The following is a 16307-nucleotide window of genomic DNA, read 5'->3' on the forward strand; positions in this document are numbered from 1 at the left end:
TACTTAAGCCACTGAGCTAAACCCCCAGCCCCTACCACATCTTTTTTTATCCATTCCTTGATTGATGGGCATTTGGGTTGTTTCTAAGGTTTAAATAATATATTTGAAGGAAGGAAAAGGCTTAAAATAATAAGCTTCCATAAGGAAGTAGAAAAGGAACAAATTGACTCCAAAGGAAATAATAAAAACAGAAATCAGTGAATTAGAATTTATTATAAGAGAATCAAGAGGCTGGGGATATTAGCTCAGTGGCACAGTACTTGCCTGGCAAGCGCAAGGTTCTGAGTTTGGTTCCTGGTTTTAAAAAAAACCATTTTTTTTTTTATAAGAGAATCAATGAAATCATTAGCTGATTCTTTGAAAAGCTTATTTTTATTTAGATTGATTGAAAAAAGATTCTTGCTGTGCCAGGAATGCAAGAATAGATGTTACTACATGTCCTACATAAATTAAAAAGATAAGGAACATTCTGGAAAGCTTATTCCAGTAAATACAATTAATGACCTGGACGAATTCTTTAAAAGAGGCTACCAAAACAGACACAAGAAATACAAAACCTGAGCTAACTCTATTAAAGAAATTTGATTCATAATGTAAAACCTTTCCATCAATAAAGCTGCAGCCCACATGGCTTCAGTGGTGAATTATGTCAAACTTAGAAGAAAGAAATACTACTAATTGCCCATAAACTCTTGCAGAAAACAGAAGAGATAATGTCCCATCTCAGTTCAGGATGTAGTACTGTTTACACCAAACTTACACAGTAATGTTGCAGCAAAGCTGCAGAACAATATCCTTCATAAATGTAAACTTAAGTACAAACTTGAAATAAAATATTAGCAAATCAAATCCAGACTGGGTATGACCGGTGTGCAACTATGATTTAATAGGCAAAAATGTATCGTTGATCATTACTATTTGCAGACTTGTTATTTGCAAATGTGCTCATGAGTTGATGTGTTTGTGATTTCATTGTCAGTACTTGTGCTCTTGTGGTCACTTGTGGACACGCGTGTGCTGTAGGAAATGCATGTGTATTTCCCTCTGAGGTCTTGCAGACATTAGTGTCAAATAAGGCTCTCTTCTTTCAGTTCTTATGCATAACCAGATGTCCTTTTCATGGTTTACTTAGTGCCATGTTTTAACTTTTTTGGTTAATAATTTTGTATTAAAATGGCCCCCCAGGCATAGTGCTGTCTAATGTTGCTAAGTACCAGAAGGCTTTGATGGGCCTTTTGGGTCAAATTCTCGTGTGTTAGATACATTTCATTCAGACGCAAATTATGGTACTGTTGGCCATGAGTTGACTATCAGTGAAGCAATAATATTAAATGTGATTTTAGGCAGAAGCATTAAGTAAGATTATATATTTATCTGTTGATAAAAATTTGATTAGAGGCTCATAGCACTATATTTTCCCTAGGAGTAATGGTTCAACTGATAATTCAGTTTTTACCGTGATTTTTGTAGACCATAACTACAACCAATGATGAGAATCAACTATATTTTATCCTATTATGTAAAGACAAAGAAGGAGAGCGTACACATTATTACCTCAATTTATATAGAAAAAGTAACAAAGGGAGCATTTCTTCATTTTAAAACTCTCAGAAAACTAGTTAGAAGAGAATCTAATCGTTTTGTTGTATGCAAACATATAATACAAACCTACAGCTAAGATCATACAGCTTTCTTCGCAGGATCAGAAATAAGTCAAGGATGACAACTATCCCAACTCCTTTTTGTGGTCTTTAAGTTTGTGTGAAACTGCAAAGACTTATACAGCTAAAGCAATATTAAAACAGTATAGAGTTGGAGAATTTAATCTATATTGATATACAAATATCAAAAGAATAGAATATCCAGAAATAACCCACATATTTCAATAAAGGTTTCTAATGTAGTCTAATAGGAATAAGAATCATTTTCAACAGATAGTTACAGAACAAATGAACATATTAGAATAGGGTGACCCTTGACCTTTTCCTCAAACTTCACATACAAATGAAGTTCCAATGAATCACAGACTTATATTGGAAAGTTAAAACCCTGAATGTCTAAAATAAAATACAGGAGCAAATCAGTCTTGACCTTGGAGTAGGCAGAGATTTCATAGCACACAAAAAGCTTGAACTGCAAGCAGCAGTTGAAAGATTATCTTCTGTCAAAATTAAAAATTGTTGTTTCAAACATACCATTTAAAAATGAGAAGACAAATGTCCCACTATGCATACACGTGTATTTGACAAAAGCCTTGTAGCTAAAATATGTAAATCCAGTGTAGTAAGTAGGTGGTTTTTTGATGGTCTCTAGGACACCAACTCTGATGCATTGTTGGTGATGTAAATTAGTGCACCCAGTTTGGAAAGTATTTTTTGTAGGTTCTTACAAAGTGAGACCTACACTTGTCCTAAGTTACTATTTCCCACCATTTATACAACAGAAATGAAAATATAGAACACAGACTTGTCCCAAAATGTGTAATACTTGGTTTATTGAGTAGTGAAACACTAGGAACAATCCAAATGTTTATCAGCAAGCTATTGGGTAACCAAGTTGTATATTGATCTGTTTTCTTCAAAGAAAAGACTAACCAGTGACGTATGTACACACACAGATGCTTCAAAGGGTTGGCCCTTACAGCAGTAGAGGGTGAGTTCCTGATCTGTAGCAGGCAAGCCAGGGACCCGAGAAGAGCCCATGAGAGAGCTGTGGTCAAGAGTCAGAGTCTGAGGGCTGCAAAAAGAACCTGGCTCAAACCCAGGGACAGAATGACTTCTTCCTTGTGTGCCTTTGTTGATCTGCTCGGGCCCCCATGTGGTTGGGGGACCCCACATTGGTGCTGGCAGTTGGTTTAACTCAGTCTTCTGATTCTTAGAAGTACTTCACAGATACATCTTGTGGGCACCTCACGGCCTGGTCAAGGAGGTAACACAAAATTAACCATGCAGTGCAGGAAAAGCGGATGAACTGTTGACAGCTGTGTGTAGGGGGAGAATGATTCTTACAGACATTATGCTCAGTGAGAGAGGGTATACTATGTGAGTACATTTGTATGGCATTTTTAAAAGGCAGAATTAATCTTTTTTTTTTTTTTTTTTTTGTCTTTTTCATTTTTATCGGTACCGGGGATCGAACTCACAACCGCCTGCTTGCAAGGCAGGTGCTTATGCCGCTGAGCTAAATCTCCAGCCCTGGGCAGAATTAATCTTTAATGATAAGAAATAGGTCAGAGTTTGCCTCTCTACAAGGGTAGAGAGGTAGATGCCACTGCGGGGTATGAAGTGTTGCTGGGGAAGTGACTCCGTGGCTGTATTTGTTTTTCAAAATTCCTTAAATTATATATTAAAAATGGGTCTATTCTGTGTCAGCCTCATGTTATACAAAAGAATAATTAATTGAGGTTTTTTTTTTTTTTTTTGGTCTTTTTGAGATAGGGTCTTGCTATGTGGTTCAGGCTGGCCTTGGGCTTACTTTATAACCCATGCTGGTCTAGAACTTTGGAACAATCCTCCTGTTTCAGCCTCTTGAGTGCTGGAATTACAGGAGTGTGCCACCATGCCTGGGTTTAATTGAATTTAAGTTCTTTTTTGATACCATACCATGGGAAATCAGTTTGGTTAATTTAACACTTACTGCTTTGTAGGATTAACTTCCTTACTACTTTGCTTATGACAGTTTCTATTCATGTGTCATTGGGGACTTGGTGGAGAAGTTAACCTAAGAAACAGTGGAAATGACCAAAGAAGAAGTAAAATTAGAAATCAATTAAGGAAACATATTTTCCCCTAAGATTTCCTTTAGCTTATTAGTGAATTCTCATGTATATTTATCGCTTAAAGAAAACCATGTTAAATATCTTTATCAATATTCTTTTTCCCTAGTATTAGACATTATTTTGACTGTAACTGTTTATAAATGTCTTTTTATTTAAAGTGCTTGTGGCATATGATTATTCTTACATGTATCTACCTACATACAGAATCAGTGAATAAAGGAACATGAATTTCAAGGCTGTAGGAAACAGGTTTATGTAAAATGCAAAGGAATGGTTGGGAATACAGTGAAAGTTTGACCTAGCCTTCTGCTTCTGAAGGGGCTGTTGTCGTCAGATTGTGTTTCCTTCCAGAAGCATTCTTTTTTTTTTTTTTAAATTTTATTTAAGGAAAAAAAAGAAAAAAAAAGGGTACAAGTTATACAGAATTTCAGAAAAAATAAACAGTAGGAAATCACTAGTTAATTACATATTGTCATCTTAGAAATAGTTGTTGACGTTACAAAATTAAAGCATACAGAGGGGACCTTCAAACAGTGAGACTGCAGTTTTGTTCAATGATCCAACAAAACTCAGCAATATGGTTATCCATCCTATACACCCAAACATACATGCAGTTATATCCCCCAGAGAACTCTCCCCTCCCTTCTTCCGTACAATGACAATTACATATCTTGGGTTTCACTGCTCCCACAGTTCTTATTACTTTTTTTTTTTTTTTTTTTTTTTTTTGGAAGAAAGTAAAAGCAAATGTGACATACGAGGACAGAGTCAGTCAAATCAAAAGGATGGACATAGTACATAATGTAAAAACAAAATACAGGGTGATCAACAATGGTTACCATAATGCCTCTTGTTATCTTAAAAAGAATTGCCTATATCATCAGTTATAATAAAATTAAACAAAACAGTAAAGAATAAGACCAGTAAAACCAAAACATTGGAGACATTAGAGGACTTCAAAAGAAGATAATAGTCAACCAGAATGGACGTCACAATGAATCTTATTGTCTTCATAGTTGTTGCCTATACTTTCAAACTTGGTACTATCAAGCATAACAGAATAGAGGAAAATCAGTCAAAACAAGATGGTGACAGCAATACAGAGTTTCAAATCAAGGTAATAGGAAATCAAAGTGGGTTACTATAATATATCCTGGTATTTTTAACTTATTTTTCCCTTAATTAAAAGGATAAAACTGAAAAAGTAGATAATAAAAAGGAGATTGAGATAAAAAAGAGGGCATAATAACAAAACAGCGCAGGTCAAAAATAGCCATTTAAGCAAAATAGTGTTTCACCACAAGATAATCTCGACATAAAGTGTCTCTTCCCTTAAAATCTTTGTGTATAACTTGGTATACTGTAGCATCAAACATATCAAGACAGTGTAAAACCGTTCAAGAGAATGACAGTATTACAGGGTATTTAGAATCAACTAACAGAAAATGAACAATGGTTTCTGTATAATCTCCCTGTCTACAAAAGTTTTTGTTTATATTATCACATATAATAAAATCCAACAATTTACAACACGTTAAAACCGATGGAGACAGAAGAACAAAAACTTGATGGGACTTCAAGATGATACTAAATCAGCACTACCTATTATGATGTCTTGTTTTCTCCAAAATGGCTGTTCCTACCATCCAACCTTCTCTGCCTCATTTCTGTTGAGCTCTTTTTCTGTCATTAGTTGTCAGTTTGTCCTCTTCCTTTCGCTTTCTGCTCCATTCATTGTGGCCTCTCTGCCACTATTTCTGGAATCTTGGTATTTTTCATTTTTAGAATATCCTGCAGTAATCTCTGTAGAGTTGAATTGGTGGTTGCAAATTCCCCTAGCTCCTCTTTATCCTGGAAGCACCTTGTTTTTCCATCAATTTCTAGGGACAGTTGTGCAGGATGTATCAATCTTGGCTGGAGGTTATTATCTTTCAAAGCTTGAATTATTTCCTCTCATGCTCTTCGTGATTTGATGGTTTATGCCGAGAAGTCTGCTGTAATTCTGATGGGTGTTCCCTTGTAAGTGATCTGTTTCTTGTCTTTGATGGCTTTTAATATTCTGTTCTTATATTTGATTTCTGGAATTTTGATTATTATATGCCTGGGTGTAGCTCTGTTTGGGTTGTAGGTGGCTGGGGTCCTGTATGCCTCATACATCTAAGTATATTTACCTTTTGCTAAATTAGGGAAATTCTCTTGGATTATTTCTGTGAATAGCTTTTGTAGTTCATTTGTTTGAGTCCCTACTTCTTCTTTTATGTTCTTAATTCTTAAGTTATAGATCCTCTTATCATCTTCTAGTCTTTGTATTATTGCTGTTTGTTTTCTTGTTATTTTTAAGAAGTTTTTCATTTCATGTTCCCACATTACAAGTCTGCCCTCCAGTTCAGATAATCTACACTTAGTTTCTTTCAAGCTGTTATGCCAGCTTTCAATAGAGTTTTTAGTTTCCTGATAATCTCTTTGAACCTGCTTCACAGTATTCTATGTTTTCTCTATTTTCTCTGTCAAACAATTTTCCTCTTTTTTTCTGTTCTTCCATTCCACCATCTGTTTTTTCTTTGGAGGTGCTTAGCATTTTTCTAACTATTCTACTTATTTCTTGCTTTATTTCATTAAATACTTCATTTTTGAACTCGTTTATGAGGCTCTGGAGATACCGCTTTATGTCTTCAGGTGCCATGTCTGATATTGCATGTTTTCTGTCTTCATTCTCTTTTTGCATTTACCTTTGCTGGATCAGTGTTCTCAGGATTGGGGACTGAGGACCCTTTCTTGTTGCTCCCTTTTCCCATACTTTTTGTTCCTTCCATACAAGCGTCTATAGGAGGCCCAGTTTTTTTTTTTTCTTTTTGTTTGTTACAGTTTGTTTGAATCTGCTGGCTAGGTGTTCCCGCCCACTGCAGTGTACTAGGGAGACACAGACCTGGGCAGCCTCTGCTGGGCCCGCCCCTCCAGTCAACCTACTGAATGCTTCATTGCTAGGGTGAACCACCAGGCGCAGGGACCTGATTTGGACTAGTCTACTGGATCATAGTCCGCGGCATCACCAGGCCAAGCGCTCCCCACCACTCACGCTTGTGAGGGGAATATGCGACTAAAGTCACTGCAGGGCCCTGTTCCGGCTAGTCTGCTCCGTCCCAGAATGTCCTCTGTTGGAGCCTCCTAGTCTATGAAAGGGTCCCCATTTCTCTCCCTCACCGCAGGTCGATGCAGGGCTCCCTTTTAGTCCCGCTCTCAACGCTGTTTGGTTCGCCGCTGTTTGGTTCGCTGATTCCAGCTCTCAGAGTTTTCGTGCGTCTCTCTCCCTGCCGTGCGGATTGGGACGCACTATCGGCAGCAGGAAATTCAGATTGTGGCTTCCAATGGTGCGGGATCCAGCTTCTGCACTGAGATTTTATCTGTTCCTGTTATAGCATCAGGATTGCATTTCCAGTTGGTTTCTCTCAGCTTAGTTTGTTCCTGGGTTGGCAGGGTACATCTCTCCTCATGTAGGACTCCTCACACGGCACCACTCCTGGATTCTAAACTGGTAATCTCAGAGAGCCTCCGTGGCTGCTGTTATTTCCGCCATGTTCTCCCGGAAGTCTCCTTCCAGAAGCATTCTAAGACAACAGAAAAGTTTGTGTGTGTGTGTGTATGCAAGTTCACCAGAAAAAAAAAAAGATCTATGTGAATAAGGAAAGATAGATTTGGAGTTATAGTTTGTTTGTTTGTTTTGGAGTTACAGTTCTGCAATGCAGTTATGTACAAAAGAGATACAAATTAGCCAGGCATGTTGGTGTATGCCTATAATTCCAGCACTCTGAGAGGCTGAGGCAGGAGGAGCACAAATTTGAGTCCTGCCTGGAAGACTTACTAAGAACCCTGTCTCAGAAATTTAAAAAGGACTGGCAACATGTCTCAGTGCAAAGATCCTGTATCCTATCCCCTGTGCTATGCACAAAACCCCCCAGAAACAGTAACTATGAATATTTTAGAAGTCAGTGATAATTGAAATGCAAATAAAATATTTTTCATCTTTTTAGATTGGCAAGAATTGACTAAATTTATTCATAGAATGTCAAGACGGGCACCCTTGTGATGGCATTGTAGGTTTTTGCTAGACTACTTTAAATATAGCAGTTTGGTACCTAGAAACCATTACACAAAGAGATAAATATAAAAAATATCTGTCACTAATGTTTCTGTCAAAGTGAGGTTAAATTATGGTGTTTAGGGAAATAGATACCATTAAAAATGGTGATTTACAGTTGTCACTATGGAAACATGTGACTCCACATGCACACCTTTTTATTTCTTTCAACAGTAATTGCATGCATAATAGGACCTCATTTATATGAAACCGCATGTGTGTCTAAGTACAGACAGATACCTGGAAATATCCACAAAAGGGTGCTGAAGGATGGTATATTAGAATATTATTTTCATTTTTGCACTGTTACATATTTGTTATTTTTATACTTACACAAAAAACATCCCTGCACCTTTCTGAGCAAATGAACTTACCTCTTGTTTGTGGTTGGGGTTTTGTTTGGGGGGTGGGTACTGGGGATTGAACTCACAACCTTGCTCTTGCAAGGCAGGTGCTTATGCCTCTGAGCTAAATCCCCGACCCTTGCGGTTGGTTTTTGTGGATGATGGGAAATACAGTCTTTGTGCTTGATCCAGTTCTATGAATACCAGCATCTTCACAGTGGTGTGCATGGGAGGTCTGCAGGGCCCTCATAAAGGAGTTATGGGGCCATGGGTTAGGGCGCCCTGCCCAAACTTGTGTCATGCTGGGCAGCCCTGAACTCCAGAGCCCAAAACGCTGGCTGCCAGCTCAGTTCTATACTCTGCAAGCCTGCAGTGTGTAATCAACCTCTCTACAAGGGCTCAGATGCAGTCCAGGTTGGCCTTGAACACGAGGAGCTCAGATGGGCTTAAATTGTTTTTATTTACTTTGAATTAATAAAGCATCTGGATTTACTGCACATGTCCATCCTTGACGAAAGACACTAACAGGGTCATTCTCTCCTGCATTTCCAGTCCACCTCAGGGTAAATGACTGCTTAATTAACCGAAAATATCACTGTTTTCTTTTCTTTTTTTTTGGTCGTTTGAGAAAATACATCCTGTTTTTAATTTTTTTTTTTGCGGTACCAGGAATTGAACTCATGACCTTGTGCTTGCCAGGCAGGTGTTTATGCCACTGAGCTAAATCCCCAGCCCGAGAAAATACATCCTTTTGTGTTAGTGCAGTCTGACTGCTGTGATGGGATGGTGGTAAAACCCTACTTGGAAGTGGGGCACAGGAAGTGAGAGGACCTTGTGAGTGCTGTGCCATGCCTCGGGAGCCCATGTGCCTGGATGGGAGGAATTCATTGTGAGTAAGCCACACTGGTGAGGAGCTAGTGGTGGGGGGACCTGAGGAGCACAAAGACCCGGTGGCCCCCCAGGGCCCAGTGTGTGCAGGAGCTGAGGCTTCTGGGCTTGGTGGGAATGAGGACAGCGGGCACAAAGTGAGCTGGTGGTGCCAGGTTATGGAGGTCACCTGTGGCTGAGCACAGTGGTGCACACCTGTGAGCCAGCACTGGAGGCTGAGGCAGGAGGAACACAAGTTAAGGCCAGGCTAGGTAGGCAGTTCCTCACCTCGAGGGAGGAATGTTTGAGTCATCTCGGCCTCTTTGGGCCCCTTTCCCTCCAGTAAGGTCTGCCATGACTGGGGTAGCTCTTGTGGGTTCTGGGGACTTGGACTGGAATGGACATGTAGTGGATGCTTTTCAGTAGCTTGCTCTGTGCCTAGGTTTCTGGCAGCTCCAGGACCCCTGTGCCTGCTTGGCCAGTGGCTTAGGAGAAGGCCACTCAGAACAGGTTCTGGGTGTTTTCTCCTCTACTGTGTGGCTCTTCTATTTTCCTGCTGCTTATGGATGATCATCCTGATGGTTTTGGGGTTCAGCGAGACCAGAGGCTTTAGTGAGGTGCGTGTGTCAAGTGTGCTGAAGGACGGAAGTGAGCTGAGCACTCGCTGGTGGTTGGGGAAGAAAGTGCCATGTGGTTTTCATTCAGCAGTTGGATTTTCCTGAGTTCCATGGCCCACCCAGCTGAGGTCAGTCTTGCGACTGAGTGCGGAGTTGTTAGCTGGAAGAAATTTTGTGAGCATGTTGTATGTTTACAGCTTTTCGCAGTCATGTAGGTGTGTGCATTCTTTAGGTGTGTCCATTCTTGGACATGCTGGTGTGTACTGCATGTGTTTCTGTTTTGTTGAACCAGAATACACTCTAAAAGGAAGACTGGAGAGCTGGTTAGCATTTATAGCAAATGGGCATTGTTTTCAAGAAATATTTGTGCCACTCTGAAAGCAAATCATGTAGCTGAGATGTGTCTATGAAGCAGCGTTTTTGTGTAACACAGCTGTAGTAATTATTGTCTTAGTGAAATTGAACCAGTGATTGAATTTACCCTGAAGACTAATGTAATGCAATTAGAAGAGAGGTTTAAAAAGTGTTTTCATCCATGTGTGTCTCTTAAATAAAAAGAGCAAAGTGTTTGCCATTATACAGGCCTACAATGATAGTATTGGTCATATGATATCATGCATATATTTAATATTTTTAAAACAGGTGTGGTGCCTCCCTGTAGTCTCAGCTCTTGGGAGGCTGAGGCAGAAGGGTCACTTGAGTCCAGAAGATCCAGACCAGCCAGGATAATACAGTGAGACCTTGTTTGAAAAAAAAAACAAAAATTTTTTTAAAAGTTACTGAGCTAAGCTTACCCTGTTTTCTATAAGGTGAGGGAGACAGTGGGGGGCCCTAGTGCAGAAATGAAGATCATGCAGGTAAGGGAGAGTCAGCAGACTTTACCCATAATGAGCCAGACAGCAAAGTGTGCATCTCCGTAGGTAAAGAGGCAAAATCTAAAGCTGTTGTGTAGGTACTTACATAACAAGAGAAAATGAGTTTTCACACATTTTGATTGCAATTTTAAAATACGTTTGTAAGGCTGGGTGTGGTGTCTTTATGCTGTAATCCCAGCGCTTGGGAAGCTGAGGCAGGATTGTTGAGAGTTAGAGACCAGCTTGGGTTACAAAGTGAGCTCAAGGCCAGTCCAAAGTGCATAGAGAGACACTGTCTCAAAAAAAAAAAAAAAAAAAAAAAAAAAAAAAAAGTTGTAATCATAGTACAGTTCTGAAAAGGAGTTCTTTTTAGGAGAGTAACATTGTTGCAGTTAGTGGTTCTGTATCATCAAATCAGTTGGAAAAGTTCATCTGTGAATATCATCCATAGTGTGATTTTGTACACTATTTTTGTTTTTGTTTTGTTTTTTTGAGATAGGGTCTCTCACTGCGTAGTTCAAGGTAAGCCAGATCTCACCATATTTCTCAGGGTAAGCTTGGTCTCACCGTGTAGCTCAGGGTAAGCTTGATCTCACCGTCTACCTCAGGCTGTTCTCAAAGTGATGGGATCCTCCTGACACAGCCTCTTGAGTGCTGGAATTACAGCATGAGCCCCCACTCCTGGCTTGTTTGTACAGTGGTGCTTGAATTCACAAACTTGATAACTTCTCCATTCTGGTCTCACACCAAGTTGGGCAAGAACTGAGTCAAATTCCCTGATTAGGGTCCATGTTGACCTCACGGGGAAATTTGACTCAGTTCGCATCCAGTTTTTCTGCAGCTTGGAGTCATGGAGGAAACTGTCCCTAATGACCATTCTGACTGGGGTGGATCCAGTCTTAGTTTTCATTTGCGTTTTCCTGCTGGCTGAGCACGTGGGAGATGGTTTCCTATTTACTTAGTGGCCATTTGTACCTGTTGAGATGTGTCTGTCTATGCATCTGCCCCTTTGTTGTTTGCCATGGTCTTCTGGTGATGCTGGTTGAGGTACTTGTGGATTCTAGCTGTTAACCCTCTGTAAGAGGAGTTGCTAGCAAGGACTTTCTCCCTTTGACACAGGGACAAACCAGGTGTCCACATTAGTAAAAATCAATTAACAGCATTAGTTCCATCATTAACCATAGAAAACTCAGCTACAGTAAATAGAAACAAGGACAAATCGTATGTTGACACACAGTGAAGACCATGAAAAGCTACAGTACCTCATCATCAACACTGATGCAAACTGGAAGGCCACGGGGCAGAGCCGAGCATGCTCTCAGCAGGAGCTGGACTCAGTGGTCCAGGTGAATGCTGTCTTCTCTGCGTCATCTTCCACTTCTCTGTGGTTTTCAGCTTTCTGGTTGGCTTTTATGATTCCTACACCTCTTCATCTTTCTCCTTGCTAAGTAGTTGTTTTCCTGATGTCTCAAGTCCAGATTCCAGAGAAGCCGTGATTGACTGCTGGCTTCTACTGCACCGTCCCGTGGGGCAGGCCTGTACTTTGTTAACAAGAGGCCTAGTGATTCTGCTGATGCTGAGGTCCAAATATTTAGAATGGGAGTCCTCCCTAAGTGAGGCGCTGTGTTGTAATTGCACATCTGTAGGAACATTGATTCATATATGCCTGACATCAAGACCCATGAAGATAGGAACTGTGTATGGTGTATCTGTTGCTCTTTCTAGCCCCTGGACGTAGTTTTGCTCTTGGCATTAAATGCTCATGGAATATATGTGAGCAGAACAATTGCAGTTTTATTGCTAATGAAGAAAGAAGGTTCTTAAGGTTTTAAAGATTCCTTATGTTTTCTAAAAGCAGCCTTTAAGATTCATACATTACGAGTATTTAAGTTGAAAAACTTCTATGTAGTTTAGAACTGAATTTCTGCTTTGTTTTCTTCTTAAACTATGATTAAAAATAAGTTTCTTTGCTTTAAACCTAGGTGACAAAGCCCGACTGCCTCCCTGCAGCCCTTCCAGCAGTATCCGCCGCACGTCCTCCCTGGATACGCTGGCAGCTCCGTACCTCGCTGGGCACTGGCCTCGTGACAGCCACACGCAAGCTGTGCCTTGCATGAGGGACAAAGCCACACAAGTAGGTACATGGTGGCCCTCGTCGACGCTGCTGTACTTGGTGCTTTCTCGAGTTGTTTGCTGTGTCTGTGCCCAGATTTCGGAAGCAGAGTATATTCAGTTTCTCCCAGGCTTACCGTAGTGTAGCTCACCCCTGTGTTGCTCAGGCCTCACCACAGGCGTGTGTCTGGGTGTTAGCGCCCGCAGGGGTACATTTCTAAAATTTCTCAGTGCAGTTCTGATACATACAGATGATTTGTAAACATGCATTTCTTTCACTTATTGTTTATAAATTAGTTTAGAGCATTACAGTATTTTAAAGAACATTACAGTATTTTTAGTGCGGATTTTGAACTTCAGATTTCTTTCTTTTTTTTTTTTTTTGTCTTTTTCGTTTTTACTGGTACTGGGGATTGAACTCACAACTGCCTGCTTGCAAGGCAGGCACTTATGCCGCTGAGCTAAATTCCCAGCCGCAGACTTCAGATTTCTAATAGTAAAGATTACTTTCCTATTTACCCTTATATTTTTGTGACAAAAATATTTGTATATTGGAAAATGATAGTCTGTTGCTAAATAGATTCTGTAAATATAAATATCTTGACCAAGGGACTCTGGATAAGTTGTACACCATTAAATTTTATACAATTTTTAAAAGGAGCTTGAGCTGGGTGCATGACCTGCAGGAGTCCGAGGCTGGAGGTTCATGGGGAGTTGAGTGACTTAAAGACCCTTTCTGAAAATGAAAACATGTTTATTGAGAAAAGGCTGGGAATGTAGCTCAGTGCAAGGGCCCTCATGCCATCTCCAGTATTATTGAAGTAAACAGTAAAATACGGAGCCAGGTGTGGTGGCTCACGCCTGTAATCCCAGCACTCTGGGAGCTGAGGCAGGGGGATCATTGCAAGTTCGAGACCAGCCTAGGCTACAAAGTGAGCCCAAAGCCAGCCTGAATTGCATAGCGAGACCCTGTCTCAAAAAGACAAACAAACAGTAAAATGTGGAAAGATCTTAAGGGATCGTTCACCTCTGCTTTCACCTGCTGATAAAGAGACCAGGGCCAGGATCACACAGGCTGTCGATGACCACATGTTAGTTTGGAGTCTTTTGTGGCACCAGCCAGAGTTGTAATTGCACATCTGTAGGAGCATTGATTCATATATGCCTGACATCAAGACCCATGAAGATAGGAACTGTGTATGGTGTATCTGTTGCTCTTTCTAGCCCCTGGACGTAGTTTTGCTCTTGGCATTAAATGCTCATGGAATATATGTGAGCAGAACAATTGCAGTTTTATTGCTAATGAAGAAAGAAGGTTCTTAAGGTTTTAAAGATTCCTTATGTTTTCTAAAAGCAGCCTTTAAGATTCATACATTACGAGTGGACGATTCTGGGAAGAATGTCCTTTTGCAGAGGTGAGTGGACACAGTGTGGTAGTGTGAGGTCTGCATGTTAGCACCCAGGTGTTCTTGGCAGACTTGAGTTTTCTGTTCTGATGCTCCTGAAGCTCAGTCTTCCTATCAACCTAGGTACTTGGGGCTTGGGATTACCTTTGGGTTTGTACTCCAGAGTGCCACTACACGAATGCAGAGGCAGTGAGTTCATACTCATTGTAAGCACTGAGCTTTTTCTGAAATTATAATTTTTTAAATCAGAGAGTTCTGCAGAACTTTGTATTCAAAATCTGTGACTGTGCTGTTGCTTAAGGCAAAATACTAGGGAAAACCAGGAGATGCTCCTTGGCTTCTGCTTCCCCACAGATCGCATGTGCACATCAGCGGATTTTTTGTCTTGAACTTCAGTACTCATTATTTTTCCTCTGGCTTCAGAGCTTGTGGGTTCCAATATTTCATCACATTAGTAGGAACATTGGGAGCCCTTGATCTGTGAAAACTCTTCTGTCCTTCATCAGTTTCCTATGACCTGGATCTGGCATTATTGAAATACAAGCTGCCTTCATTTTTCTCTCAATGTCTCCTAAATTGGGAATGTTATGGGTACAAATACAAAGAAAGTATATAATTACCACAATTTTAATGTTGCTTATAAAGCTGGTCTGTAAAATCTAAAGAATAGCACTGTGTTGCGGGGTATTTCAATCTTTGAGTTACATTGTGGGCCCCCATTTTCAGCAAATGAATTGTTAATGTGATTATTTGAAAGTTCGCGTTGTTTACTGGCAGATGTTGCTAGTTAATTAAGTCAGCTTGAAAGTTGAGGTAAAATCTTGTAAATATTGTAGCCAGGTGTGGCGGCACTTGCCCAAAACCCCAGCATGTGGATCCCGAGCAAGAAAGAGCTGTGAGTCCAATGCCTGGCTGGGCTGCAGAGTGAGTTCAAGGCCAGCCTAGACTGCATGGTACAACCCTATCTTAGAACCCAGAACAAAGCAAAACAAAACATTCCCCCAAAGAATGGGCGTGAGGACATACAGAAGTCCCTGTATTGGTCTGGGTAATGTTTCTGTACATACAGAATTACTTACTATTACTGTTTCAAAGTAAAGGAGTTTTTACTTGGGGAAAAAAAAAATCCCCAAACAAAAATTTAAAGTTTTAAGTTGTGTTAACTTTTAAAAATTATAGTAAAATATGTATTGCATGAAAATCACCACCTTAATCACTTTAAAACATGTGATTGAGTGACATGGACAGCATGTCCGAAGCATTCCGCTCATGCCCCAAGTGGGCCAAAGCCTTGAACGGCTCTCCTCTGCCTTCTCTCCCCTGTTGGTCTGTGTTCTGCCTGATTCCTAGGCAAGGGGTCTGACTGAGCCCATGCTTAAGTTACTCATGAGCTTTTGCCCTCCCTGCCTCCCTCATATGGCTCAGTGTCTGTTTTCGGGGTTACCCAGGCCCCAGTGTACAGCAGGTCCTTGTTTTCCTCGCTGTACTGTCTCACTTCTTCACCTACCCCCGTCTGTTCTGTCTTCTAACCTGCGAGCAGGGCTGTACTGAACGACCAAGGACCTCGGGGCACCCGCAGCCGAGGCTGCAGATCAGTGCTCTGGCCCTTGCCTGGCATCGCCATGGAAACAAGGAAACAGATAATAAGTAAAGGTCTAGAAGCCTTCTAGCAGGAGCGGCCAGACCCTTCCCACAGTTGGCGCTCTGCCTCGCGTCCTACCACCATGGCATGTGGGGTTCTGTTCTGGCACTTATTGGCTTTTCTTTAATTACAGTTATCCTGATAGGCGGGAAGTAGTGTGTCTCTGTGCTCTGGTTTGTTTCTCCCGGCAGCTGATGCTGTCAGGTGTTTTTCTGGTGCCTTTTGGCTGTTGGTGTATCTGTGCAGTCCAGGCCCCTGCTTACTGCTGAGGGCATTTTGTCTCCAGTCTTCATGGGTTTGACTTACCTACTAGGTCACTCATCAGACTTATGTGATTGGTTTTTGGTTTTCTTTCTTTTTTCCTTTGCTTGTTGTCTTTATGCTAGAAGCTAGTTATCTTTTGCTTTTGAAAATTTTCACTTTTTTGTATCCATGTTTCAGAGGTTTTTCTTTTCCTTTTTCTTTTTTGTCCTGATAGGTTAACCTAATCCCATTGACCTCAGTGTGAGCTCTGATGGTGCCTCTCAAAAACTTTACCTTTCTTTGGCAAAC

General features: G+C 40.7%; 1 protein-coding gene across 2 annotated transcripts in view; it reads left to right on the top strand.

The window, feature by feature from the left end:
- The window catches only part of Fam117b (family with sequence similarity 117 member B), a 65563-nt gene that overhangs the window by 22992 nt on the left and 26264 nt on the right, over positions 1 to 16307 (top strand). For both annotated transcript variants that reach the window (XM_063237263.1, XM_063237262.1), the window contains exon 2: positions 12578 to 12729. In XM_063237263.1, the coding sequence (XP_063093333.1) occupies positions 12578 to 12729 (152 nt within the window). The remainder of the gene's footprint in view (positions 1 to 12577; positions 12730 to 16307) is intronic.

Source organism: Cavia porcellus, unplaced genomic scaffold (genome assembly GCF_034190915.1).
Source record: "Cavia porcellus strain 051 isolate PalLab524CR breed Dunkin Hartley unplaced genomic scaffold, mCavPor4.1 scaffold_26, whole genome shotgun sequence".
In the NCBI taxonomy this organism is placed as follows: domain Eukaryota; kingdom Metazoa; phylum Chordata; class Mammalia; order Rodentia; family Caviidae; genus Cavia; species Cavia porcellus.